The following is a 28,000-nucleotide window of genomic DNA, read 5'->3' as shown; positions in this document are numbered from 1 at the left end:
CTTATAGAACAAGGATGTCATGTTTAGTTTTGTCTAGAATTAATTGCAATGATGTACAGAGCACTTACATTAAACAACGAAAGCAGAAAATTGAGAAAACAATTCAGAAAGGCACACGATACAATCAGGTTTTGTCACACAAATAACAGTGTCCATAGTACTCTGTCTCACGCTCACTTTATTACAAACGACGTAAAAAATCAGCACTGCAGCAGGTGGCATTTCAAGCACCAAGCTAATTTCGTATTCCAATATACTGCAGCCCAGCCTGGGAGCAGCAGTCACTTCTCAAGATCCCCAAGCTATGGCTGAAGCACACATTAATGTGTTGGTTTCAAATTTGTTGTGCTTTTGTGAAGTCAAAGGGACACAGCATCCATGTCGTGTATGAGTTATCACTGAACTTTGGTTCAACACTTTTTACATACACAATGTATGCTCAGTGACTACATTCAAACTACTGAGACCATTGTTAAAGCTCTTCTAATTATGTAAGGTCAGCCAGGAAAAAAACTCGGGACAGAGGAGGGAGGGAAGAAGCCTAGTTTTAGTTACTTTGAATGAATGGCTGAAAAAAGCTTCGTTGGGAAAAAAAAAGGAAATAAGCAAACACAAAGGAAGCTGAAAGCAGGATCTGCAGAAAAACCAAAACACAACAGAAGCTCCAGTGACTGGTAAGACCAAAGGCTCAGCAGTCAGGAGAGTCACCTCAGCCTGCAAATTGTTTTCCACTGCCTGTACTCTGCAGGAAAGGCAGTGGGAAGCACCATCCACCGTGCAGCTGAGGCAGTGGTTCATGTCTATGTCCAAGGCTGAAAATGTGTCCCAGCACCACATAGCTCCAAACTGCTTGTCTACATCACAACTTCTTGGCCATTTCTGTTAACTTTAGTGATGCCATGAGCTAATGACAATACAGAAAACTGCAAACAAGCTGCTAGCGACACAAATACCAACTCAGTAAATGTTTAGCTACAGGTGCTCAAGCTTTTGCTAACTGGCAAATCATTGTTTTTACAAAATCTCAATCCTGAGAGGCTACATGCAGAAAATAGCTTTGTGTAAAGTTCTCTTTATTACAGGCAACATTAGTCCATACAGTAATACACAATACTGACATACAAGTGTAATCTTTCAAAATCATCATTTAAACAGCAAAGACCAAGAAACAGAATTTTAACTACTTCATTTTCAAAAATTAATACTTTTTTCCTCCCAAGATCCTTTTTCAGTAAATTATATTGAAACATACAAATAGAGAAAAAATACCCATTCAACATATATTGTAGTTAAATGGTTATTTTGTTTAAAATCTTTAATAAGAAAATCCTTTTTAGCAACCTACATATAGATAAGTAGCAAACTTTGTTTTAAACAAATCCTCTCCATTAAAAGATCTGAAGAATTTTCATCCATCATTTTCTTAGCCCACTAACACTCTCTTTTGCAATACCTTGATGCCTTAAAGTTTTTCAACTGAAGGTCTGAGACTAGGGGGCTTTCTAGATATTATAACCACTCTTCCCCCCCTTCTAGTTCCTAACTTTCTGTCCAACAGAAGGTGAGTAAGCACATAATACTTCAGATTTTTTTAATCACCACTCTGTTTCATGAGAGCATAGACAGGTCTGCTCAATCCCCCTAAATCTACCATACTTTGCTGTTCAGGAGGAACAATGTATGCCAATAAAAGCAGAAAACCTGCAGCTTTTCTGTCACATGCTTTTGATTATTGTCAAATTTTCTGTTTTATGCTTCCAGCTGATAACATGTATGTGTCATCTCAGTATTAGTTTAAATCTTTAAACAAAAAACTATATTTTCCAAAGTCATTATCACTGGGAGCAATCAAGTGGTCTTTTCTTGCTTTGCTGAGTTTCATTCTTAAAACTTGTCTTCGTTCTTCCCACTCACGGAGTTCAGCATTTCCATGGGCAAATTTACAGTTGTTTCCTTCAGTGCAAGTACCAGCCATATATCTGTTAAGACAGATTTTAAACAGTGTTTTCATACAATTACCATCATCACTACTGTGTCTATATTTTCTTCAGGTCATGTTTTTCAAATACACTACATAGTAAGGACAAAAAAAAATTGGAAGAGTTATTTACTTTAAAATGTAAGATGATAATAGCTCTGTTTAGCATTTGGTTGTATTTTAGTTTCCCAGCTGTCAAATATTTACAGAAGACAAAAGATGGCTCTTTCTATTCTTCACGTTTCTACTTAGACTGAGACACTTAATGCTTGAAACCTTCAAGTTCATCATGTTAATGAACACCTTATCATTTAACTCACTAAGCTAAGGAACTACTATTGTTAAAAAAATCCAACTAATTGATTGCCCTTGTTAACTAAATTTGAGGTTAGAATACTCAGTACAACTTAACATGCCAGTTTGTATTACTTTATGCTGCATATCCAAGGTCTGTTATGTTCAAAACAAATACATTTAGAATACTACTTAAAAATTTAGTAAAGGGACATGTAAATTTCCATGCAAAGACTGCAAATGAAAAATAAGTTGCTTTCTCTTCTATGCCATTTCTCAAGATCTCCAAGACACTCAAAATCTTTAACTGGAAATGGACTGAACCTTAAACTCCAGAATGCTGATTCCAAAGTTTTTAGCCTTCCAAAAAGATTCCAACAGTGGAAGGAATTTTCAACAGACTTACAAAAGAAATCTATTGCAGTCAGGTAAACCAGGCTGCACTTAAGAATTAAAGGGAGCAGCAAAACATACAACCAGTGCTGGGGAAAACCAAAAGATCTTGGAAGTTCTCTTCCACATGTTCCTAAATAATTTCTAGTAACAAATACATAATTTTAACAAATTTAGTTTGATGCTAACAACATTTCTACTTTCCAGTATCACTGTCCAGCTAAGTACTGTTCTTGGGCTCTAATTAATATGCTGATGCCTAAGTAAACTTGTAATAATACCAACAATATCTACTTCACACAGCTGCAATGAACTTGCAACCCTTCATTAATATCACACAGGCAATTAATTTGGTTCCAAAATTAGGCACCTTGTCACTCCCTGAGTTCTAACATGTTAAAATACTGTTAATTACTTAATTTCTTGTTGAAAGATGTAGGAAAATCAAGAAATACTAGAAACTTTTTCAAAACTAGTAACTGCCTTTATTATTTAAACTATGAACTGTCATTTTTCAGCATTTTTGCCATCTTAAAAAAGACATACCTATCACAAATGGTAAAATATCCTGTTGGAAAGCGATACTGCCAGCAGTTCTGATCATCCTCAGTGTGGAAAACCTTCTCCTTATGCTTTTCAGAAGAAATGTGACCCTGCCATTGCTTCTCACTATTACAGTTCTTCCCACACATCCAACAATGAAAATCCACCTGTTTTACAAGGAATTTGAAAACAAAACATTGAGAAATGCAATGCTGTAAGCACAGAACTTCTCCTAATACATTCTGAATGTTTTCTTTGTTTACCTAAACAGACACAGTTATTTAAACAATCACATAAAGTTTATGATCTCCACTGGCTTTACAAGAACTGGTATACAGTGTCAGTTACATTTAGTGCAGGTATCTGTGGTCTAAAGAAGCACCAAGAAAATATGGGAAACAACCTAAGTTACTGACTGTGGAAAAAAAAAAGCCCAACAAACCCCCACATGCTTGGATTTAGGATTATACCTATGATTACTTACTGTAACTTCAGCATAGTCAGTTGGCATGTGAATTTGCTTCCCATTTTCTTTGTTTGCCTGAGCAGCTGTATCATCTCCTTTTTCTGGTTTTTGAGTTTTTAGCCATATGTCATACAACTGCTCCAAGTCTTGAACTAATGAGAGCAGAAGCTAAAATAAGTAATTAGCAATTAAGGCAAGAGTTTGAGAACACTAAATAATCGACTGAGTTTGTGAGCATAATTCAGTTCCCACCTATCGTAAGAAGAAAAAGGAAAGGAAACAAATGTAGACAGTTACACAGTTTAGAGATTAAGAGCCAAGGGGAACAGGTATCTCTGGCTACTTACCAAGAACCTTCTGTGCCTATTGAGGGGACAGCAAGAGGTTACAGGTTTCTGAATGGGCACCCAAAGTACAGATAACAGCTGTGCTGCTGCATATCAATACCTGAATTTCAAAGAACTAATCTCATGTGTGCTACACTTTTGGTAAATTTAGTTTGCTTTCTTGCAGACCACTATCTGATTATTTATGCAATTTATTCCTTCTCATTTTCAGCGCATTCTCCCTAGTAACTCTATGGGGATAGTAAAGTCAACAACAGAAAGTGAATGGCAAGTCCCAGTAAATACACTGGGGAGGAATGTTCTGCAAATAGTTTTCCCCCTGTGTAATTACATGAATCCATGTGTGTGCATGTGGCAATACAAATACCAACTAATATTGCTGCAAGGATCAATATAATATTCCTAAGACCCCTAAAAAACCAATACAAACTACTTTATTGTTAAAAAACCCATCAAGCAACGAATACACAATACAGCTATTTTTATTTAATACTGTTTTTGAATGCCCAGTCTGGGTTTGTTTAAATTTAGAGAAAAGGGCACCTGCAAGGTTTACTACAGAAGATAATGAGAGTAGATTAAAAAGTAATTGAAGTACAAGAATGAAAAGCAGAACAGTTACATTTACAACATGTTAGATTTACTCTTCTACTTACTGCTGTTCTCCTTCATATAGGTCCACATCTCTCTCTCCTCAGGACTGTGAGCAAATGAGCAGTTTCCATCATACTGACATTTCTTGCCGGAAGCAATATGATTGCACAACTGGAACATCAATTTTAAAAAAATCCTTAGGAATATAAAGCAGAATGGATGCTAGTAGAATTTTAAATTTTTTAAAGTCTTGGATAGAGTTTCCCCTCCCAGTCAAACAATTATATAATGTGAAAAATAAAAATGTTTATCTTACAAAAAACCTCATTTATCATAGTTAGAAAAAGAGAACTGCTGGAAGCAAGTACTATGAGTATTTTTTGCCACACTACCAGACCACAGATATGTATAAATTATTTCAGAAATATTTACTTCCACTGACAAGTAAGGGCTTCAGTAGTAACATGAGATCAGTGCTTTTCTAAGGCTGAACGTTGTAGAAACACTATGAACATTTTCCTACCAACTCCCATGGGAATTTCTGCAGAACTGATGAAACCAGCCCAATTACTAATATTTTCCAGTTACTGTTATCTCTCTTCTTAACCAAAATGTTAGTTTTAGGTTAACATACATCAAACTGCAAAGGCACTTGCTTCTTTGCAGGGAGAGGACGAATGGTCATCCACTTCTTACGTTCATTAGACATTACCAGCACCACACGGCGATCTTTGCTCCATCTGGAAACCACAAGCATTCAATGAAAGAAAGCATTACTAAAAAAAGCTACAATTTCTGCACAGAAGCAGAACCAGAAAAGCTCAGAAAGGTTATTTTTAAAGCTTTAGCCATATATTTAAGATTTAATGAAGTCCTGCTGAAACTTGACCAAAACTGTTAATACCAAAAAAAACCTCCAAAACTGAAACACAAACACTTTGGTAGCCACGTGTTTCTCAGTACCAATTATTAGCATACTACAAAGAGATGACTCTGTCATACTTCAGTATGTTTGGTTTTTTTTAATTCCTTGTATGAGTCTTTCCTAAGAAGCAACAGTTTCCCAGAGGTTTTAAATGGCTGACAGAACAGTAGAATTTCCACTGTTTGGTCTTACTTACGGGTGTCTTGCCTTTGCACTACAGTATTTTTTGTTTCTGTCTGGCTCACTAACTTGACCATTTCTCCAGCACTGCCCACAAACAAACTTCATCTTCAAATTAAGCGATCCATATTTCATTTGGTTCCCAAGAATCTTAAGCCAAAAAAATAACAACAACAATAAAAGGTATTTTGTATCTGCAAAGAAATCCATACATAATTATGAATTACTCCCTATGGCAGAAGTTTCAACACATGTTGGGAGGCAGATATTACACTGCATGCCTTGTAATAACTCAGCTTGTCATTTAAAACTAGACATTTCTTAACAAATGCATTTTTTTATTGAACTTATTTCTTATTTAGGTATATGTACCCTGAAGTTGTGACAGGTAATATGTACAAACAAAACACACAAAAGTGCTACATATTGAAAAGATAATTAATTGCCCTAGAGCAGCTAATTTTGAACTTATATTTACATTTTATGTTTCACCTGGGACAGAACAAGCAAAGCAAAAAAGGAGTTGCACAGCAGCAAAGCAGGCATTTTAGTCTAAGTGAGCAAGCTGAATAAAGCCTACAGTGAAAGAGATTATTTGGAGATCATTACGAAAGTAATTTCTAAAATAAGCTACATGATACACACATAAAAAAAGTATTATCACCAGAAATTTTTCTTCAAAGCCATAATAGGAACTTCAAAGACATGTTTGAGAAGGGACACGGAGATTTTACAAAGGCCACAGACACAGCACAAACTAAGCATAAAACCACAGAATTAGCTGAATGGAAAAACGAAAATACCTGTGATCCATGTGCACTAGCTTCCATGTTCTGCCAGTATTTCTTTGATTCTTGAACTATAGTATCATGTGAAATACCTGTAAAGAAAGGGGAACAGTCTTTGAGTACTTAGGACTGTTGCAGCCTTACAGACATGCTCAAACTGGAATGCTACTGAAGCCCCAAAGCTTTTATCTGTTTTTCTTTTTGTATATTGTGTAAGTATTCACACACTTGTGATATACATGATATACATTTACATCATGGATATCCTGTTACATCCATACACACACAAATACACACTCTTAAGAACATCATGAGGGCATCCAAAACAGAAATATTGTCTGTATCATCCCAATGGAAAGAATACAAGCTTTTTAAATTACAGATTGTTCACTAAGTTAAGGTTCATCTTTGAGTATTTAAACATAATGTACTAGAGCTCAAATGTCAGTCTAATTATAAAAGCTACACTGTCTTATGTACCATGGAAAACCTCTCCAAAATGAAAGCTGAGAGGCACTAGGTTGCTCCTGCTTGCCTCCTGCACTGATCCCAAGTTGCTAATTTCAGAGGGAGTTGAGAAAATGAAGGAGTTGCAATACAATGAAGAGTGAAGTGAGCATTTTACTAAACATACCTGATTCTTTTTGCATTATCCAGACTTTAAGCTCTACCAGACTGTGAGCATAAAAGCATTTATCCTCTCGTAAGCAGCCATAATGCACTTCATGTCTGCACAGATCAAGCTGACAGCGAACTTGGAAAGGGCGGATTTTGGAATACTTCACCATAGTCTCTCGCAAAATGTGGACAAGGCACCTGTTTTGAAAACAGTCAAGTTTACATATTCTTTAAAATAACCATCCTTCATCACAGCTTGTTCAAATATCCTTCAATCACTTTTAACTTGAAATCAGAAAGTCAGGGAAGTTCTCAGAAGGAGGTCACATGTAAGCATCGTTTCTAGGCTGAGTAAACACATCAAACAGTACTCCTGAGAATCCAGAATCCCTCTTCTGCAAAGCCTTACTGAATTCAATCCAACCGGATCCCTGGTTTCCGAGAGGGAAAGCAGATCATGTCCACTTTCAAGTATATATCCTGATCTAATTACTAACCCACGTACTACTTCTTTTATAGAGCACCATTTAAGGAAGAGGTGAGGCATAACAGTAACAGCCTAGCACTTGTAGCAGCAGTGCTTCCTCAATACAAGAAAACGGAGCACAAACAAAGCAATTCCAATGCTGCCACTTACTTTTAAATCATACAAAGACAAAAGTCTCTTAATTCTCCAAAACTTATACTATTACAACAATAAAAACTTTGTTAACTTTCCAAGAATAATTAAAGACACTACTCACACTGTTTTTTTATCAACTGAATTTATAAGGAGCATGGTCTATTTCATACACTGTAATTAAGGTAAACCTGAGTTAAAACTACAGCAAAATAAGCAAAATGGATCAAAGAAAGAGCAAACTTATGAATTCCTGTTTTAATTTAACATTACACATCTATTTACATCAATACAGCTCACCAGGTAGATAAGCTATTAACAACCTGACACCAAACCCCGTAAGATTCAAAGATGAGGGTAGACATCGCTAATTTTGAATGACTGATAAAGAAATAGCTCACTTTAATTTAGTTACATTTGTCAACCCTTGTTCTTTAAGTCTGTCTTGCCTACACTGCCAAAGTGTAACAGTCAGCAGGGAAGAGAAGTTAACCAACAGGTAAGAAATGTAAGTCAGTATTAAGAACTGCCTTTGCTTTTAAATTTCAACTTATAGAGATGGTATTTCAAACATACTTGTTATCTTCAAAGTCATGCATAGCAGGGTGAGAACAAGATGATGAGTTATCCTTGTTCCTTTTGCTTATTATTCTGGGCTTGTGATCAAAACATTTCTGGAATATAAAAACAAGTAATTAGACAGTATGTATTTTAGACAATTAAAAATATACCTTACCTTAAAGATTTTAACAGATATTTCATCTAGTCTCTAATCTAAAGGCAGCCAGATTATTACTGAAAATCCATTTCAAAAATTACAAAATAGTTAACCATGAACCAAAGCATTTCTTTCCACATAGTTTCATTATCTATTACCATTTTTATTGTGTTACGAGAAATTAAGCAGCACCTCACAAAGAAACATAAATAATCCATGGTATTCTTGAAGAAGTTGCGACACAGTCAAGTTGATCTTTCCAGGTCCTCCAAAAAGAGCTTCTCGACTGAAGGCTCCTTTGCGCTCCAGCGTCCACACGTCGATCTCCTCTTGGCAATAGGCAAACGTGCAATGGCCTGGGTACCTGCATTCCTCCTCAGCAGCAACATCTCAAAGGACAGCATTGAACAGGACATTGCTTTTACACAACTTTCATTGGAAATTCACCTTAAAATTTCCACTGTAACTGTTTCATATACTTTTAATAAAGAAGTTATATAGATCTGTTGTAAATGGGTCACTTAAATCTAACAGAAGCAAAACCTTATGCTGAATGACTTGCAAATGTAAAACTCCTCAAAACAGCTAATGAACACCTCCATCAACTATCCTGCACTAATAAGGCAACGATTCTGAGAACCCAGAATACCCTCTGCTCCAGTAAAGCTGCTCATTAATCCATGAGTCATCTTGCTTACATCATAAGTAGAGGTTCATACTGCAAAAGTGAAAAAAAAATGCTTCTTTGTTGCTAACAGTTAATCATCCAATACTCAAAAGCAAATTTATTCTTCATGAAGAACGGTACAGAAGTACACTGCATATTCTCTAAATAATCATATTAATGGTCAAAATATGGCTTCTCTTACAGCCTTTGAAATTATAACTAACCCAGAACTTCCTTCTCCACCTCCCATAAGCATAAATGAAAATTCCTTCTATACTTCACTATGGAAAAGCTAAACTGTATTACTTTGAGTGTAGGCATCACCATTTACTCTCTGTAACACATACCTTTACATATATGATATGGTCCCACATACTGTGTCTTTGTTGGTCTTGGACGTATTTTTTTCCATGATTTATCTTCCGAGTTTTTTATTCTGCCAATTAAAATATCCTTCTTACATTTATGTTCTAAATTGGGATGGTAAGCGTAATCCAATAATTTAGGACCTGAAACAATCAGAAAATTGCTTGTATTTGCATAAATTGCATCAAACAATAACATGTCCATACACAGACTGGCACAGAAGCCCAAAAGAAAAGTTCACAAACACACTCTATAGAATTCCTACTTGCACCAGCAGCTCTGAAGAACCAAAAGTCATTAACCACCATGTTGAGCAGCATAGAAAAAAACCCCCAAATACTTACAAAAGGCAGTCTCAGCAAGAAAAACCCACAAGTTATTTTATATTTGGGGAGGGATGCTGTGTTACAACCTTAAAGTTACTGTGGGTCAGCAAATTGCTGCATTTTTTCAAATTCCAAAGTATCCATGCCAATAACACTAGTTTAAAACTTAAATTGCTTATCCATATTAAGTCAATGCAGATGAATTCCAGTAATCAGTAAATGGCTCTCTTCAACATTTATTTTATCAGGAGAGGTACTATGTTCAGAGACAAAACATACTCGGTAAGAAGTTCACATGTGCCAAAAAGATAAATGCCAATCCCAAAACTTTGTGATTTTGGAAACAAAAATACACCTAGCTTCAAACTCGGTCTTTAGGATGGTACTAAAGGAAGAGCATCTGAAGATGAGCAATGCTCAGTGAATTTTGCTATTTGCAAGACTGAAAAACAAGACCATGACGCAGTTTTCTCTGGACAAGAAGATGATAGAACAGTGTAATTTTCAAAAGGCAGTAAAAGCAGGAGACACTTAAAAGGCTTTGATAGAGATGGAAAGAAACAGAGGAAGTAGATGCATTGACACAAAAAGTGAAGCTAGGAACATGCCAAGTACTTTCACCAATATTTTACAGCTCCAGCTTTAGCAGAACATGTTCTATGGTTTTTCAAACTTCACTTTGTGGATTTTTCTAGTAAAAATAATTTTAAACTAGTAGAGAAGTTCTTAAGGGTACAATAGTCATCCCCTAAAGGTCTTGATACAATTCTTTATTAGTATAGCAATATCAGTGATACCTGTAACTTTAAACACAATGCTTATTTTTAAGATTAGTTTTAATAGAAGCTATTGCCTTTAGAATATGGCTCTGTTTAACAGCAACAGCTCAGGTCTAAAAGATTAGTTATATTAATGACCAATACTGGTTAAGCTCCTTTAAGTCAATACAGTGGAGTTAATTATTACTAAGGTTTGAAAGCCTCATGATTATGATTTAGAATTAGTTTGAAAGAACGATAAAACAGATGGGATGTGAAGGTTACCAGTTACTTTGAACTGCAGTTCAATTCCCCATGGCCAATCAGAGAGAGTACTGCAAGTTTTATTTAGTCTTGAGCAAAGGTGTCATTCTTCACAGTACCCTGGGGTTTGGGAGGAAAGTGGATACAGAATGTGAACGACCTTACACACAGAGAAAGCATTTGGTGATTCATGGTGGGTTTAGAAATCAAGAATCTATTAGGACAAGAAATAAAGACAAGAGGAAAGAAGATACAATAGTGGTTGAAATACTTCACCAATCATAAGATCATGCTACATCTGCAAAGAACAAGTCAGGATTAACATGGTTTAGAAGCCAACAGTGTTAAATTCTGAAGATTTTACATGTATGCTTTTCAATTAAAAAAAAAAAATCAAGTCTAATAGCTCCTTACCTTTTTTGACAAAACATAACTGGCAGGCCTGTCTTAGCTCATGTGTGCCTTCCAGTGGGTTCCTTCCTGCCAGTGCTGGAGATACAGGTATACTAGCAGTTGTACTGCTAAAAACATTGGAGAAGTCATTTCTAGTTTGGCCTGCAATTCCCATGTAATTTTCAGACCCAAACAAACTACTAGGACCATTTATCTGTTGAAAGAAAGCATATTTTAGTTGATACATAGAATTTATTTATCTACCGTTAAAATTTAACCTACTGAAATTTTTCTTCAAAGCCATAATAGGAACTTCAAAGACACATCTGAGAAGGGACATGGAGATTTTACAAAGGCCACAGACACAGCACAAACTAAGCATAAAACAAGAGCCAACCAGGTACAGGCAGAACAACAGCCTTTGTCAGGCTGATTATTACTCCCTCCTGGCTCCTAAGGATGCAATCCTTCATGCAATCCATCCTTCCCCACGCAATCAATGCCAGCAGCATGACTGAAAATGCACAGCACAACTGCAATACAGAGAGCAGACAGATCCTCAGACACAAGGTGGCATCTGCTCTGTTCCTATACTAGGACAGTTCTTCAGGATGCCTAGTGTTTGGTGCTCCGATCATAAGTGATTTTAGATTGGTTATTTTATAATTCAACAGTATTTTACACCAAGTTCCTCAGAATGGGAAAATGGTTGTGACAGTAGTCAAAATTTGCATACATACAACAACCTCTGTACATTTTTTCTTGTGTTACTGTTCCTGTGAGTTCCCATACAAGTGTTCTCCAAGCCAGAACCCACTTTTAATGGGAGAAGTGCTATTTTTTTTTTAAATAGATACTTCAGCTGTAAAAATTCAGATTTGTGTAAAGCCTCCAAGATGTTAACATATGAACTGATGTGAACAAAAACATTAAAAATACGTACAAACAGTGGGGAATTATTGCTGCTAAGTGTTGGTGTTCCATCTCTAGAAGCTGAACTTGCAATGTCTAAAGGAATAAAAAGATATTTTAATTATAAGAGTTCCTCAGAACATCCCATGCAAAAAATAATTTACCATTCCTGAGAAATATCAGAGGTTTGGGTTTTTTGACAAACACCAAAGGTTTTTTGTTTGCTACAAAAAAATTTTTTTTTTAATTATGTAAATGTCCCTTGTAAACATCTGGGCTGAAAAGTTATTAGGCAATCATCTTCAAAATATACACCTGGTTACCACCAGCAGTAGCTTCACAGGCAGATACTAAAACAACATGAAGATACTTGTACAGTACAAAAAGGGTAGCAAGATAAGCAATATGTGACAATGAAAAAATGAGGAGAAGAAAGAGGGTAAGAGGATACTTCAATTTTTGATTTTATTTTGTAAATTTGGCTTTGTTCTGAAGACAGCATGGTCCTGTAACACTGGTAATTAGAGACAAAACTCTATTTTATCTTTTGTAGTTCGTTATTTGTATCTTGTTATTTCACATACCTGGCTTCACTACATAATTATAGTCTGTGTAGTTTGAATCCAAGCATGTAATACTGGTATCTTTTCAGAGTACACAGTTATATTACCCTTTTAGAATTCTTGTTTATTGCCAAATCATGACAAATGGCTTAAGGTGTAAGAGCAAGTTTGTTTAAAATAAAAAGTTTGAGGGAATACTGTTTCTTCTTTAAACTGATTCACCTGAAACAAATAAATTTACATAATAGATACAGAAAAACTACACAGAGGGAGCTTGGAGCATGCTTATGCAGACCCCAAGGAAACACAAAAGTTTTATTTATGAATTCTTGTACACAACCAACACTCAAAAACTATTAGCACAGATCAAATGTTATGTGTTAAATATTACTGAATAGTTGTGAAAACTAATTTGTCAAAAAGAAAAGCCACTTGGCTCATGCACAACTCTCATCATCATAAAAGGTTAAATATTAAGACTCATTTCTTACCTCTTTTTGGGTCACTGATTGAAAAGGTGCTTAATGGTGAACAAAAGTTTTCCAGCGAAGAAGCCAAAGGCTGTGAAAAGATTTCTGAAAGAGAAGCTGAAGGAACAAATCCTGCAGTAACTGGCAGTGTCCCCAACAAAGAGGCAGAGAAAGGTACACTAGGAGCTACACTTCCTGCAGGAATAGGTCCTCTGGCTCCTGTAGTTTGCTGGAAAAAAAAAAATTTAAAAAGAATGTTCAGACCAAGAAAGAAAGTCCTCAAGAACATAATCTGTCATAGTATTTCTTTTAGTCAAGTTTCTGTGAAGTTTTTATAAATCCACTGAAAAACATCACTAAAAGGTACACTACAGTCCTGCACAGAGCTGCAGTAACCAAATCCTAAACAATGCCCTAGGTGCAAGGCTTTATCCACTCATCAAGTACCTTAAAGGTTCAGTTACCAGACACTTACTAAGTTTGTAACAGATTTGGATTTTTTTATCGATCAGATCACAGCTGAATTTCCAAATTATGTTAAAAACACAGACAACAGGGAAGAGTAGGAAGAGCCAGTTATCAACAGTATTTGTTTCTAAATAAAGAGAACGTAATTCAAACTGCAGTACAGCAAAGAGGTACGAGCTGGCTTTGAGATAAATCCTCAGATCCAATCAAATGATAACATGTTCTGCAAAGGCCAGGTCACATTCTTTCCTCCCATGAAAAATAACGTATCCTTCTGTACACTTTTGTTAAGGACATACCAAGTGAGGGAGTTTCCCCTCCCTTGAGTGTGTAGGTCTGCACAGAGTCTGCCCAATGGGAAACTCCATGTTCCCCCAGTTATCTGCCTGCAATTCACTCAGGTCAGCTGTACAGCTCACTCAATTCTACACTCCACAAGACTGCAGTCTCTCCTGGAAGGCTGCATTTCCTCCTGGCTTTCACTATGGCAAATGTCCTAGGATCTCTTAAAAATAATTATTTTATCCATTTCCAAAATACTTTCTAAAACACGAAGTGCATAAAATAGAAAATTAGAATGCCAAGGATTTTTGATTTAAAGATTTACAACTGTAAATTAGAGTTGAATGAGGAATTAAAATCACAGCTAACTGAAGAACTGAATGTGCCACAGCCTCATTTAACACTGCAATACTAATGCAAATGACTGGCAGGGCCAGAGCAGGGAGTCAGTAACCTTGGTAAGTTCAGACATCTCTGCTCATCAATCAGAGTTCTCATTTTGACTAACAACTGAGGAACTCTGGAGGCTTCACAGTCTACTCTAGGTCTGGCATAACAGTGTAAGTAGGAACAACACCTCATATAACTAGATTTCTAATAGCTCTTCCAAAAATACAAGAAGTCAGACTCATGATGGATCATTTCTATTCAGCCAGGTGGTGGATCTAGACAAAGCTCTGATTGAAGAGATACCAGGGAGCACCCTTGAAGGCCACAGCCCAAGTACTGCTCTGCTGCAAAGCTTTTTGCTGATGTTTAACTATAGTTGCTACAGCTACAAGGTGAGCATTCCGACACACTCTTCAGGTTCTAAGAGCGTTTATTTGCACAAAAAAAAACCCTTAAAAACCACGTTAGTCCAGACTTCAAATGTCCAATTCACTTTTCACAGTACTTCCTGTAAGTAGCACTGATAGTAGCATAGCAGTATTTCTGAAGTAGTAGTACTCCTACTATCTTTACAGCCACATTTACAAGAATCTGCACCTGAAAAAAAACCAATCTGACTATGCACAAAGACAGCTCAACGTAACTAGGAAAGGTAGCACACACTTCACCACTCACCCACTCGAAACAGGGAGATCCCACTCATAAGGAGAGTCTTTTGAGAATGAAAACAGACAAAAAAGTCTTACCATTACACCTTCATCTGGATCAGGCACAGAATCAAGTAACTCATCAAGTTCTTCTCCAATAATTATATCTCCATCTCCACAATCTAAACATGCTTCTGGCATAGAGAAAGAAACATTCCCTCCATTTGCCAACACTGCAGAAGGCAAAGGAACCTTTTCCATCTGAAGAGGCATAACAGTAGGTAAAGGTGGTACAGGTACTGGTGATACTTTAGACACTTCAGAAACAAAGTTTGATAAAGAAGCAGCAGAAACCATCTCTTGTTTCTGGTCAGATAAATCTGAAATAGATAAGATGGGAATGATTGGAACCTCTGTTCAAAGATGTGAGAAGTTCTTGCCTAACTTTTACCCTGACAACATGGAGGGTTTGGTAGTAAAGAAATGTGAGGAATGTTTAAGCAAAACCACATTAAATGTTTTCAGCTTCCAAATAATGTGTACCTTTATCTCGATGTTTAATTATTACTCAAACTAAAACAGACAGAAAAAGTTACCGACCTGATACTTTACTAAATCTTTGGCAGAGTCTCCCCTCCCTATTTTTTCAAGTTAAAAAGGACAGTGTGGAGATGATCACTACAGGAGCAGTTACAATCATATCAGGTTAAGGAGAGCAGAAGGAAATTTGCTCAGACATTTAAATATGCAGTTTTAGAGATAAACAGATCAGACTTTTACCCCAGTACTTTCAAATGGCCAGATGAATTTTTTTCTGAATTTTCCTAACACAATGAGATATGTATGGCATACCTAGCTCCCTAGCATTAGTAATGTAACACAACAAAACTCACCTAACTCAATATCTTCTACAGAAGAATTCTGTAAATGAGAAAAAAAATACCTCTCAGCACTTTCCATAAGAGCCATTAAAAATTTTCAAATACGTATTTACAGACAAAGAATGTAAACCCTCTCAAATTCAGGTTTTATAAAATCTCAAATTTATGAAGTCTCATGTAATTAAAGGTCAAATAATTTTTTAGATAAAGCATCCACTTGCAGACTGAAATCCACTCATAGTATCACTAAAAATTTGCAACCAACCAACAAAAGTGAGAGTGATACTTCAGGGAATGAAAGAGTCTGAATGGTATCTTAAATGAGCTATTCCTACATTTCCTCATTCATTCACAGCTAAATTGTCTATATTCATGTGAAAGAAGTCTGTAAGATAAAGATGAACTCCTCTTCACTACTGCTATTCAGACACATTACAAAGAGCAAGATAAATCCAAGTTCAGCTGCTAATGAGGATCAAATTTGGACACATGCATGTAAGTAAAAGGGATTTTATCACAGCACCCTTCATTTTGATAACTGTCAACTAAATAAAATAAAAAATAAACCCATTAACTTTGCTCTTGCCTTAGGACGTGAAAAATAAATATATGCATTGCACTGGATTTTACCTTTTAGCTAACATTTATTCTATAAAGATAACTTCAATGATAATTTTATGTCCTAGTCTGCCGTAAGTATACAGCAAAACTGAACATAAAGATCAAAAGAGCCCTGAAGTCCCAAATAACAGCCTCTAATATAAAATGTCAATTGCACCAATGTCCCTTTATCATCATGAAATTATGAAACAATTATTCACCGTAGTTTACAGTCAGCTTGCACTTGGAACATGTAAAACCTTACCTGAGCTGATACATCACTAGAAACTGAATTTGAGGGTGGCTACAAAGAAAAGATACTTCCATTAAATACAAATTTGATATCAAGAGAGGGAAATCTTAATGTTAAATGTTAAAATAAAATCTTACCTTTGCTCTTACATATGCTTTCCTTATTTTTAACCCTAGTTTTTGAGCTAGTTCTTGGGTAAGCTTAATCACACTTTCATCCTAAAAGACATAAATAAAATTTTATAACTTACATGTACTGTCATCAAGCAAAGACATCTGTTTATATCTCAGTCTGTATTCTGCAAGATTCCTATATGCAGGATGTCTCAAAATGCAGCTTTATTCTTTCACAAACACAGGACTGAAACCTAAACCTGAAAAATCCAGCTACCTTCAAGTACAAACTATGTTGACAGAAAATATCCCCCCCCTTTTCCTTTTATCTGGATTTAAAATAATGTAAAGATTTTCCAAAACAAGAGAAATTCAGAGAAGTGTTTTGTTCGGGGGGTTTTTTTTGTGGGTGGGTGTTTTTTGTTTGTTTACTTGAGGAAGGCATTTGTTCCTTCAGCGGATGGGGGTTTATTTTGTTGATTTGCTTTTACACAAACTGAGGGCCATATTCCTGATTACCATATGAGCTGCTACATGACACTGATGAATATTTAATGAGCCCTCTGTATTTTGGGAGGAATTACATCATACAACTACAAAAGCTAAGTTAAAAAGTCATCATATTTCCTTCTGTCCTACAGTTATAACTACCCATTTAAATTAAGATTTAGTATTCAGATCATGTCCTACAGCTAGAAGAAGCTATTTATAAAACTTATATAAAGGCATATTAACCTTAAGCAAAAACGTTCAGATCTGGAGGTGCAAAGTGAGGATCCAAAGTCAAAAGTTATACATCCAAATAACTGGTTTATGTCTTTGGAAACACAACTGAAACCTTCTCCGTATCAAGAGGCAAACCTATGCCCAACACTTTGTCTAGCATCTCACTGTAGTTTTGATGCAGAAAGGTGAGGAAGCAGCAAGTCAGTGTTCTACCCTGTGATCAGTCTATTTTGAGCAATGCATGTTAAGATTCCATCAGCATGTAAGTTCAAATCAGGAATGCATTTCTGAAGTGAAATCTCTTAATCATCCTCACTCACAACATTTTGGTTTGCATTATGAAGGGTCCCAGACAACCAAATTGGTTTTGGATATAATTAAAGCCCTGCATGAATGCACTTGATGCACTCCCGCTCTTAAAAAAACCCAAACAAATAAAAAACCACAACCCAACCACACAAACAGTCACGGAAAGCAGATCCCCAGGACCAGCATTTCAGTCTACAGATCATCTCCTACACCACACACTGCCTGCTAACACAGACAGAGCCCAAGATCAGGGGTGCACAGCAAGTGATTCACATGCACTGGTAAGAACGTTACTAAACACTTGGAAAGCTAAAATACAGTTATCAAAAGAATTGTACATTATAATTATGGCGGGTTTCTCTTCATGTCATAGAGAATTTTAAGCAATTAATTAAGTGGTTCTAGTGCTTATTGCAAACATTCATGGCACTTGACCCCACCTGCATTTCTGCTGAAAGTTAACACAACAAACTGGGCCTGGGGACTAATCTCTGCCCTCAAGTCTGCACTTCTACAAGAAAAAATAATGCTTAGAGGAATAAAAATAATTTATTGCATTAAAAAAACTCCAAACCAGAAGAAACAACCTTGGTCTTGAAATAAGTACAGGTTTCAAAACTTCAATAATAATCACCTATATACAATTTACCCACCTGTGGCACAGCAAGAGAACATTTTGCTACAGCATCATAAGCCTTTTTATACCTTCCCAGTTCATTCAAAGCTTTTGCTTTGCGATAGAGAGCTCTGAAATTGTTTTCGTTCAATCTTAATGCTATCTCACAGTCTTCTAGAACTTTTTCATGCAATCCCTAGGAGGAGAAAGAAGAAAAAAAGACACTAATCAGAACTATTATCATGGAAATAGTGAATTCGAACTGTATTAGACAGGTATTGAAACATTATCAAGCATTCACCAAGGCCACTGTACAGTGCATTTGTAAGGTTTGCTAAGTCACCAAATTAGGCAACTAAAAAGAAGCGGGGCCATAATTATGTAAAATCCAGTAACAGTTACAAAGAAAATTTAGCTTTTTCACAAGAGCCATCTTGTTCCATAGAGAAAGCAGCCAAGTCAGTGCAGTCAGCAGCGGAAATGGATAAAAATACTGTTCATCAAATTCCAAGCCTAGTATGACTCTTTTATGCTAATTCTAGTATTAGTAACTAAAACCACCTCAATTATACTTGTAAAAAGCTTTTAAAGAACGTGCCAAAGTGATGATTTGAAACATGTCAGTCCTCAAACTACCATTAAGAGCTTTTCACTCACTAGACTTTGAGTCTTCATACCCTGTTTGCATCCTGTCCTGGAGAAATCCTAGTTTAAACAGAAGCTTACCATATTTGAGAAACACGCGATCCTGTTCACGTGCAGCTTTTCTAAAACATCATCAGAAACATGGATTTCTTCAGAATTAGCATAATCAGCTATGTTTATAGCTTCTGTATAATGACTCAGTGACCCTCTCCAATCACCTTCTCGATATACGTCATTTCCTTCATGAAAAAGATTTCTAACAAGATCTCGTATAAATAACTGGAACAAAGAAAAGAAAAACTCATCAACAGCAGTTTCTTGTTTATTGTCCATACTTCCAAAGAAAATTTTAAGTAGAAAATTTATACTTGTAACTTCATGGAATCGGAGTGAAATGCAAAACTTTTGTCTGCATTAGTGTTTTTCTTCTGACATTTTTCCAATACAATCTCAAAGATGTATATATATGTTCCACATATTCTTTCAGCAAGCAGCAGCCATAGCAACTGGGAAAGCAGGAGAACACAAAAACTGCTTTGCAGAAAGGGTTTTTTCATCAAAATGTGAATGACTGTATTTTTATCTAATATGTTCTAAAATCCAATGAAATCACTTATCACTGGAAAAAGAACTAAAAAGACAAGTCTGAAAATACAAGCCAAAATTATGCAAAATCATAACACATACAGAAACAAAATATGTTCTGAAGGTTTCTGTGACTGAAGACCTTTTATCTTACTTTTGCTGTGCTACTCTGAACTTTACTCAGAATAGCACATTGCTTCATTCAATTAATGCCCCAAATTTATCCCCAACACCAGTAGAGAAAGACTTCATCTGAACTGCTGTATGAGTAACTTCAGGACACCCAAATACCTGAATAATGTTAGTAGTTGTACAGTTCCAATACTGAGACTTTTAAAATTACCAGTCATACTATATCATTACCTAAATGATGACTCAAACCAACATTAAATGTAAGAATATAGGTCCATATTAAAAACACTTCTAGAAATTAGAAAGTCATTTCATTACCTCATATTGTTCTTGTGTCCCTGGATAGGGCAAAGTAGATCTAGAAAAAAAATCACAAACTTCACTTATTATACATATCTGTTAAAAGACAATCGCTCTGAGGAATGAATGATGGTTCTTAGTAATAGCAGCCTTGCTTCTGCAACAGGCAAATCTCTGAATTTTGCTCATAGCCTGCCCTGAACAAGGAAGAGTGCTGTAGATGAGTTTTGATTAAAAAACTGTGCTTTCTCATTACTAATGGCTCATTTTCTTTTAAAGTTACATAATCAGTCTGAGCTCTGCTGTTCAAAATGTATTGAGGTTTTGAATGCTTTGAGAGTTTTAGACATCACTGTTGTTTGTTTAAAAACAATTTCCTTCCTCTCCTCCCCTGTACAGAACCATGTTAGAGATGAGGGGAACTGCAATATTCTTGTAAGTACTATAAAATGACAAATTATCTGTAAAAAACCACATCACTTTTAATTAAGTCATACCAATGACACAACAGGAATTTTAAGAGCTCTTTTATACGACATGCAACAGAGATTTTCTCTAGCACAGAAAAGAGGTCTTTACTGCTACATTTTCAGGAAGAAAAGCAGGAATCCTTTCCTTTTGCATACAGGTTAACTGAGATTCTGTTTTTAAATGGTCAGCGTTTGGGGAGGGGGGTGGGGGGAAGCTTTTGTTGTTGGTATTTTTGTTGGTTGGTTGATTTTTTGTTTTGTTTTTGTTTTCAAAGAATGCCTTATATGAACAGTGAACTAATATGAAATTTCAAAATTATTTTAAGATAGCCAGGATCTTCAAAAGAATTTGGCATTGACCTAAATGAAAATTAACTACCCAGATGATTTCTCAATAGCTTAAATTTTAGCTCCAGAGTTAAAACATTTAGGTACTGGTGAACAAACCCATCCCTTTCAGTAGCAACCTAGTCTTAGGTGTAGCTATTCATAAGGTGGATTTTCAGGCTAGCAACATTTCCTATCCACAAAAAAAAAGATTAAATTCTAATTTTTCTCAAAGGCAGGAAAGGAATAACCTCTCATCTTCAATCTACTCTGTTTAGGAACAAAGAAAAGTGCTGTCTTTTCTTTAAAGCTGCTCCCTGTTTAACATGTTAGTGCTAGCAAATATTCTGAGGAGAAACACAAAAGGCCTTTCCCAGAGCTCTCCATCTCATAGAAATAGATATACACATATGAATGAACATACAAGAATAAAAACCACAAAATCATACTCTATAAACTGGAGTCCTTTCTTAATGTCCTGTTGTCTAGTGCTTCTCTCTTCCGACACATTGGACATGTTATCCTGAACATCCACTTTTCGGATATGCCACTCCTCAAAAAGGAAGAGAGATAAATGGCTGTTATAATACGTTTCAGTGTGCATTTGGACCAGAAGGATCCACTCTCACATCAACACTAAGTCCACTGTACAAAGATGATTCTGCACCAAGCTTCAGAGACCACTGCAGAAACCCCTGACACAAGTGAAGCACTCACAGCGACAGAGGGAGAAGCCCCAGGTCACAACCAGCACCCCCTCTGTCAGCGCCCAGTTACACAACATTTCTGCAGAGAACCTTTCTTCCAATTTCTAATTTATCTTTAGTTTCCACTCACTTCCTCCAGATGATGCAGAGTCCTGTTAGTGTAACTGCACCAAGCTACAAGTCCAGCTTCTCAGGTATTACTGCTAAACTGAAGCTCTACACTGGCCCCTTTTAACAGCTTTACACTTCTTTTATTTGCTTGTTAAAGTAGAAATGAACTCAAGATCCTGGTATATTTATTGATAAAACCCCAGCTGATGAGATAGCTACCATGAAGTCTAGTTCTAGAGCATCTCATCATTCCCCAAGCACTAGGGTGAAATCAGAAGCAAACACTACTGCTTTATTAATATCTACCAGTCAGCCAAGGTGAAAACCTTGGACACTTCACCAGTAGCAAAGACTCCCTTCACTTGAAAAACTGAATCACTCCAATGTAATTCCACATCATCAGCTTGACATCTCAATTTAATTTGTCTCAATCAGTGATTTTTTTTTAGTTCGTGTCTTTTAATTTACTGGATTTACAAATGCTCAAGTTAAACAAGCTAAAATGAACTGCATAACCTTCAGTATAAGGCTATTTGAAGTATGCTGCCACTGTACATGGTTATGCCCAATTTTGATGTAAGAATAGAACTTATTTTTCAAAAAAAAGGACCGATAGGACAACGTTTTATTCTGAAAATGCTCAAGTTCAGAAAAAGGCTTTTAGCTAGAGGAAATGTGCCTGTTTTGTGAAGAAAATGACTTCTTGTAGGAATTCATAGTTAAAAAAATAAATTGAACTACATGCAGTACATTTCTGTTTGTCCTGAAACTAAGTTTTAAAAAGCCAGTATTTTGTGCCAGCTTGCCATTTCACATCAATGGCAGAAGAATGAAAACAAAGCAAAATGAAAAACAAACTAAACCCCAGCAAACTCCACAAAATCCCAACTGTGGACGGAAACAGGCTGCAGAAGATATCCTACTTTCTCTGAATGATTTGGAATAAGGAAACAAAATGAAGAATTTACAGCTCTAATAACGTTTACAAACCTTTTCAAAGCCCCTTAAACGAATGTCTGAAGTCTAGACTACTTCAAGTCATTACGAGTTAGTCCTACTGTAACACATTCCTAAAATGAGCAATTTTCTTAAGGTCACCAAACAAATTATTGGAAGCACTCCAAGGTCCCCATTTCACCTCACTTCCCACTGTGACCTCTAGTCAGAGCAAGCTTTATAAAAAACATGAAAATAAAACTCAGTCTCTAGATAAATATCATGGACAGCTGTGATAGTCCACTAACATGAATTTCTCAGATATTGTTTGCTTGGGTACATAAATAGCCCTCAGTAATCTACTTTCCAGAGAGGAACTGTTTTTCATGTCATTTTACGCATCACCTTTTCTCCCATAAGTTAATAATACATATTGTGCTTTCTGTATCTATATTAAAAGACTTTTACTACATAATAAAGGTTTCAATAAATAACTGCATATCTATGAAGAAATCAAAATACAAATGCCTAAAGGACATTTTATCGGGCATCTGAATAGTTTTTATTTACTCGCTCATGGATTAGCTTTTGGAGTTCAAAAAAGTCTTGTAAGAATAAGAAATTCTCACGCTAACCAAAGAAAGCAGGAATATTAGCACATGCTTTCCCTCAGAAGTAAGCTTTGAAAAACACATTTCAGTCCTGTGAATTAACAGCTGACAGTGTAATACCTTGCCACACAAGAGTCTGGCATATACCACAATCTGGGCAAATATTAATATCAGCTTTACTAATTTTAAGAAATCCTAGTATTCCACCCCAGCTTGCAAGGAGATGAAGGAAGTCCTACACAGTAACACCTGCATTTATTTATCACCTCTAACATAACATTAAAGAATGATATATTGAACTTGAGGATGTGCAGATCCAGTTTCTCCACAACAATAAAGTTAATGGAAATGTTACAAACTGGCATCACATATATAAGAACAGCTAGCAAGTGATGAACATATGTGAGTGCTGAAATTTATTATTCAAAGCAGTTTTCTGGTTTTTTCCTATTCATTTGCATCCACAAGATATTCAGGCAAAAATTATCTTTTCTTAGAATACTCTGACAATCAAATTGCCCCAATATTTGATGATTTTGCAGAGTATTTAAAATTGTTTCAGATAGCACCTTTAACAGTATCTCTTCCACCCAAATTTTCCTTATATCCTCTGGAGCAACCAGAAGCATGTTAGACTCAGTTATACACCAGGCAAATAACAATCATGTCTTGCCTTTTAATGTCGTCCATCCAAGAGGAAACCCCCACCTACTTAGCAACAATTCTTCTCCATTTGCAGGGACAGCATTTAAAGAAGAATGAACTTCTGCACATACATACATTTAAACAGTATAATGTTGCTTTGTTGCTTGAAAAATTACAAGAAAAGCAAAGCCTGTACTGTTGTTTAACTCTTGGTGCAATTCACTGACAGAAACAACCTAAAGGAAAGAAGAAATAGTATGGGAGCTGAAAAAAACCCCAAACAACACAGACTAATGTATCACTAATTAACATCACAGGCAAAACTAAGTGAGGCATTAAATGCAGTATTTCTACAACTGTTCCTATGATACCAATACAAGCTCAATTTACTAAATGTAGTAAAGAGGAAAAAAAAAAAAAAGGCTGCCTAAACCCAAACATTTTAAAGAACAATTTATCCTGTTTTATCTACATCACAGGCTTTAACTCATCCTGTTTCCCAGAAGCAGAAGCCAAGTGACAGAAAGTACCGTACCAGAAGCCAGTGACACCTTCTCTGACAGATGCTGGTCCACTTACACAAACAAGAGACATGAAGGACAACAGGTTTGTGCCAGTGCAGGCAGACAGGAATACCTCCACTTCTCTCTTCTACAAAGCCACTTATGCCTCTTTCTGGTTATTTGCCTTCCTCCCAGCACATGGCAAGACAGTTTTCTTCTTTTCTGTATTTTGGCACTTCTAAGGCATTCAAGATACATTTTAAAGGACATTCCCAATGCCTAGCATACACCATGTGCCATATTCAGGCGCAAGGGCTTTGAATACAATCGCTAGACTATCTTTGCAAAGCAAATCTGTGCAATGCAAGTGAATAAATTCATACAGAATGTAGAAATTGTTTTTCTGTAGAAGGAATAAAAGCCTTGGCTATTGTAAAAAGGAAGGTCACACTGTGTAAAAATTTAAGAGTCGAGACTTTCCATTTCTAAATTGCAGGACCAGAGAGCAACTATCTACAGTTTGCCATGCACACAAGTTCCCCCAGCTGAAAACTCAGTCCCAAAGGACAGGGAACTGGGAAGGACTGATCCTTTCTCCTCTCGCACAGAGTTTTGCACATTGCTTATTTAGAGATGAATAGAGAATGCTGTGAAAAAGCATAACATCATCTGGGCACCAGAAATACTCCCCTGGGAATTAATGACCTTCAGCTGACCAAATAATTCTGTTATTGTTTGTTGTAGATATTTATGGCTCTGGCAATTATAAATACTTCAAGTATTCTCTGCACCTTTAGGCCCAAATGCTGAAAACTGGAAGTCAGTGATCCTTGTTGCACTTCCCTCTCCACAGAACTAAAACTTACAAAGCAAGGTCAGTGTATAGATGTGTTCTTTTAAATTACAGGAGCATATCCTCTTGCCATGTATCACCGAGTTCACTATTAATACAATTACTAGCTTACAGGAATCTCAAATTAGATCTCTGTATAGTATAAAGCACATTGAAAATTTTATCATTATTGTAGTTGATAGATCTCTACCAGCCTCAGTGATTCAGCTGAATTACTGAGTAAAATCAGCCAGGTGAAGAGACCCCTTCTATATTTTAGCATCAGCCTTCTCCCCCTCAATTCTGTCAGAAATTAATCCATCATCTGCACCATCCTACCTCAAACTTTGGTCAGAAGCTGTGAAACCAGACGCCTGTGTATAAAACAACATTACAAACAGTTCACCAGTATTTCCATATAGGAACACTGGACTCCAGAGGAGAGAAGTAACACCCTAGAGTAAAGGGAATACTGCAGAGAGAAGAGCAAGACTGAAACAGAACAGCAGGAGTGAAGATACGGCTAAGAAGACAGGCAGTATAAATCCCTTTCACTACAGAAGCAAAAGTCTATCTCTGCTGCTACCTCCTGCACCACTAACAGCAGAAACAAGCATAATACATTCAGGCACTTGGATCCAAAAGCTATATACGTGTAATTCCCACCCCAGGGGCACAGGAAAGCAGAACTCTGCCTCGACAGAGCCAAGTGAGAAAGTGGCACACATGCAGCTACACCCAAACCGCTTCTTCAAGAGATGCCACCAACACAAACATGTCCACCAACCCCAGCTCCAACCCAGCCAAGGACACAACTGGACACAGAGCACATGTCATCATAGAATAAGCCTTGTCAGAAAGCAGACTTGTCAAAGCCGTTTTATTGCCCACCCCAACCATCTGACAGATTAAAAGCATAATTACAGATAATAAACTACAGTGCAAGCCAAAGCATGCCTTACAGAGATTGTAAACTCAGCAGACTTGGACTGGCACCAAAATAATGCAAAACAGAAATCTTAACACAAAATCTGTATAGAACAAATATGTTCCTCAGACAGCAAAAGCACAAAACATTTTATGTTCATGCATCATTGAGCTGTTATATGAGACATTTCAAACACGTAAGATACTGGGGGAGAAACAGGAAAAACATTACACAACACACATTTCGATAGTTCCAAGTTAACTCCTCTGCTTAATCTAACAATTCTGGCCACAATCACAGAATTCTGTTATGTCAGCTCAAAAAAACATCTAACACAGACATAACTCAGTTACACTTTTTATTTCTGAGAAGTGACCTTGACTGTAGTCAAAATGAAATATCTGAATAAAAGTAAACAGAATATATAGCAGTAATTTAAGACCTATTCATTTCCCACTCTTTACTTACCTTTGGTATTTAGTTGCATCTCCTCCCACTTGTTCCCTACCCACAAAAGAGTAAGATACTGTTCAAGATTTATTTTCTATTTTCACGGCTTTTTTTTTTTAAATCCATGTGAAAAACATGAGAAAACAAAGACGCTTTGTGAAGTCACTTCATTTCCCCAGGAAATTAAGAAGTGGGGCTGGAAGACTTCAGTTTATGGTCCTCTCAGATATTTAAAGAACAGATCCAAAAACCTAACTGAAGGAGGAGCATTTTACCAATAATCCAGATTTATCAACAGGATTTAAAGCAAGATAAACTTTGACACCCGATTTTGATTACTTCAATAGACAATATTTGAGTTTCCTTGATGGTTTTGGTTCTGGGGTTGGTTTGGGGTTTCTCTCCCACTTCCTGTAAGACAATTCTGACTTTCCGTAACAAAACACTTCCAGGGCTGACGCCCGGAGCTGCCCAAGCACAGCGAAGGCACGGCGCACGGGCACCTTCCCTGGGCCGGAGGAACGACAGAAGTCACCGCGCACTTGTTAGCGCGGAAAGCCCCAAAAACTCGTCCCGGGGGGACGCGGGCAGAGGACGGGCAGCGGCCCGGCCACTGTCAGCGCTCCCCCCGGTTGGTTCCAGTCACGGCGCAACAGGAGAGCTCCTAACCCGCCGGTTGTGCTGCCCGCAGCGCGCCGCGCCCGCCCGCCGCCTTTGTTCGCGCCGAGCGGCTCCGGCAGCCGGGGACAGCCCTCGGGGAGGCCCGGCCCGGCCGCGGCTCCGGCAGCACCAACAGTGGCCGCGGCCGGGAGCGGTCACACGACCCCCCGCGGGAGGGGCGCGGTGGCCCCGCGGCTCCACCTCGGCGGGGAGCGGCGGCCCCGCGGAGTGGGAACGGACGGGCGGGACCGGCTCCCCGCGCCCGGAGCGGGGCGGAACGGCAACGGGGCCGGCCGCGTCAGGGCACTCCTTCCTCAGGCGGAGGGTGCGGCGGGGGCACTGGGATGCGGTGTGTCTGTCCCTCCCCCCGCCCGTACCTGCTGTGAGGCCGCGGGAGCGCAGCGGGAGGCGGGGCCGGCGGGACGGGCGCGACAGCGGCGACGGCGATAACGACACCGAGAGCGGCAGCAGCGCCTCCTCCGCGCCGCCCGCGCAGCGCCGCCGCCCCCGCGCGCCCCCTGCTGCCGGGAGGCCGCGGGCACAGCCCGGGGGCGGCCTGAGCGGAGCTTGAGCAGTGCGGGCTTCCCATTGGCTCGCCACGATCGTTTTGGGAAGCGGTGCTTCTGATTGGGGGCGGCTGGGAAGCTCTTAGCTGCTGATTGGGTGCCTGCCTGTGGCCCCGCCCTCACGC

The 28,000-nt window shown here is 37.6% G+C and overlaps 1 protein-coding gene across 4 annotated transcripts; it reads right to left on the bottom strand.

Annotated features, from left to right (window-relative positions):
* Position 1: 1 nt before the first annotated feature.
* On the bottom strand, positions 2 to 27,913 carry ZC3H7A (zinc finger CCCH-type containing 7A). 4 transcript variants are annotated; one of them, XM_039560312.1, is made up of 23 exons: positions 27,687 to 27,809; positions 21,376 to 21,479; positions 20,148 to 20,187; positions 19,194 to 19,391; positions 18,505 to 18,663; positions 16,841 to 16,921; positions 16,716 to 16,754; positions 15,863 to 15,890; positions 15,069 to 15,349; positions 13,204 to 13,411; positions 12,181 to 12,245; positions 11,259 to 11,451; positions 9,478 to 9,639; positions 8,656 to 8,852; positions 8,322 to 8,419; positions 7,143 to 7,324; positions 6,524 to 6,600; positions 5,737 to 5,870; positions 5,250 to 5,355; positions 4,678 to 4,786; positions 3,693 to 3,826; positions 3,212 to 3,375; positions 2 to 1,979 (listed from the first exon to the last, which is right to left on the bottom strand). In XM_039560312.1, the coding sequence occupies exons 2-23, from the start codon at positions 21,441 to 21,443 to the stop codon at positions 1,790 to 1,792; spliced, it is 2,913 nt and encodes a 970-aa protein (XP_039416246.1). In that variant the 5' UTR covers positions 21,444 to 21,479; positions 27,687 to 27,809; the 3' UTR covers positions 2 to 1,789. The 4 variants fall into 4 exon arrangements, 3 of the variants coding, with proteins under 3 accessions (XP_039416246.1, XP_010390519.1, XP_039416244.1); XM_010392217.4 differs by lacking the exon at positions 27,687 to 27,809 and adding an exon at positions 26,668 to 27,354; XM_039560310.1 differs by lacking the exon at positions 21,376 to 21,479 and having other exon boundaries at positions 27,687 to 27,913.
* Between the last annotated feature and the right edge of the window lie 87 nt (positions 27,914 to 28,000).

The sequence above is a fragment of the Corvus cornix genome, chromosome 14 (assembly GCF_000738735.6).
Source record: "Corvus cornix cornix isolate S_Up_H32 chromosome 14, ASM73873v5, whole genome shotgun sequence".
NCBI lineage: Eukaryota > Metazoa > Chordata > Aves > Passeriformes > Corvidae > Corvus > Corvus cornix.
This window is presented reverse-complemented; position numbering and strand designations above follow the sequence as displayed.

What these genes read in the sequence shown, in the direction of transcription:
- ZC3H7A (XM_039560310.1), bottom strand. Translation starts at nt 27,898, where the DNA reads ATGGGAAGCCCGCACTGCTCAAGCTCCGCTCAGGCCGCCCCCGGGCTG. An exon ending in ACCATATCATATATGTAAAG is followed by an intron (nt 8,853 to 9,477) that starts GTATGTGTTACA and finishes CTGTCCTTTGAG; the next exon opens with ATGTTGCTGCTGAGGAGGAA. An exon ending in GATAATGCAAAAAGAATCAG is followed by an intron (nt 6,601 to 7,142) that starts GTATGTTTAGTA and finishes CTTTCTTTACAG; the next exon opens with GTATTTCACATGATACTATA.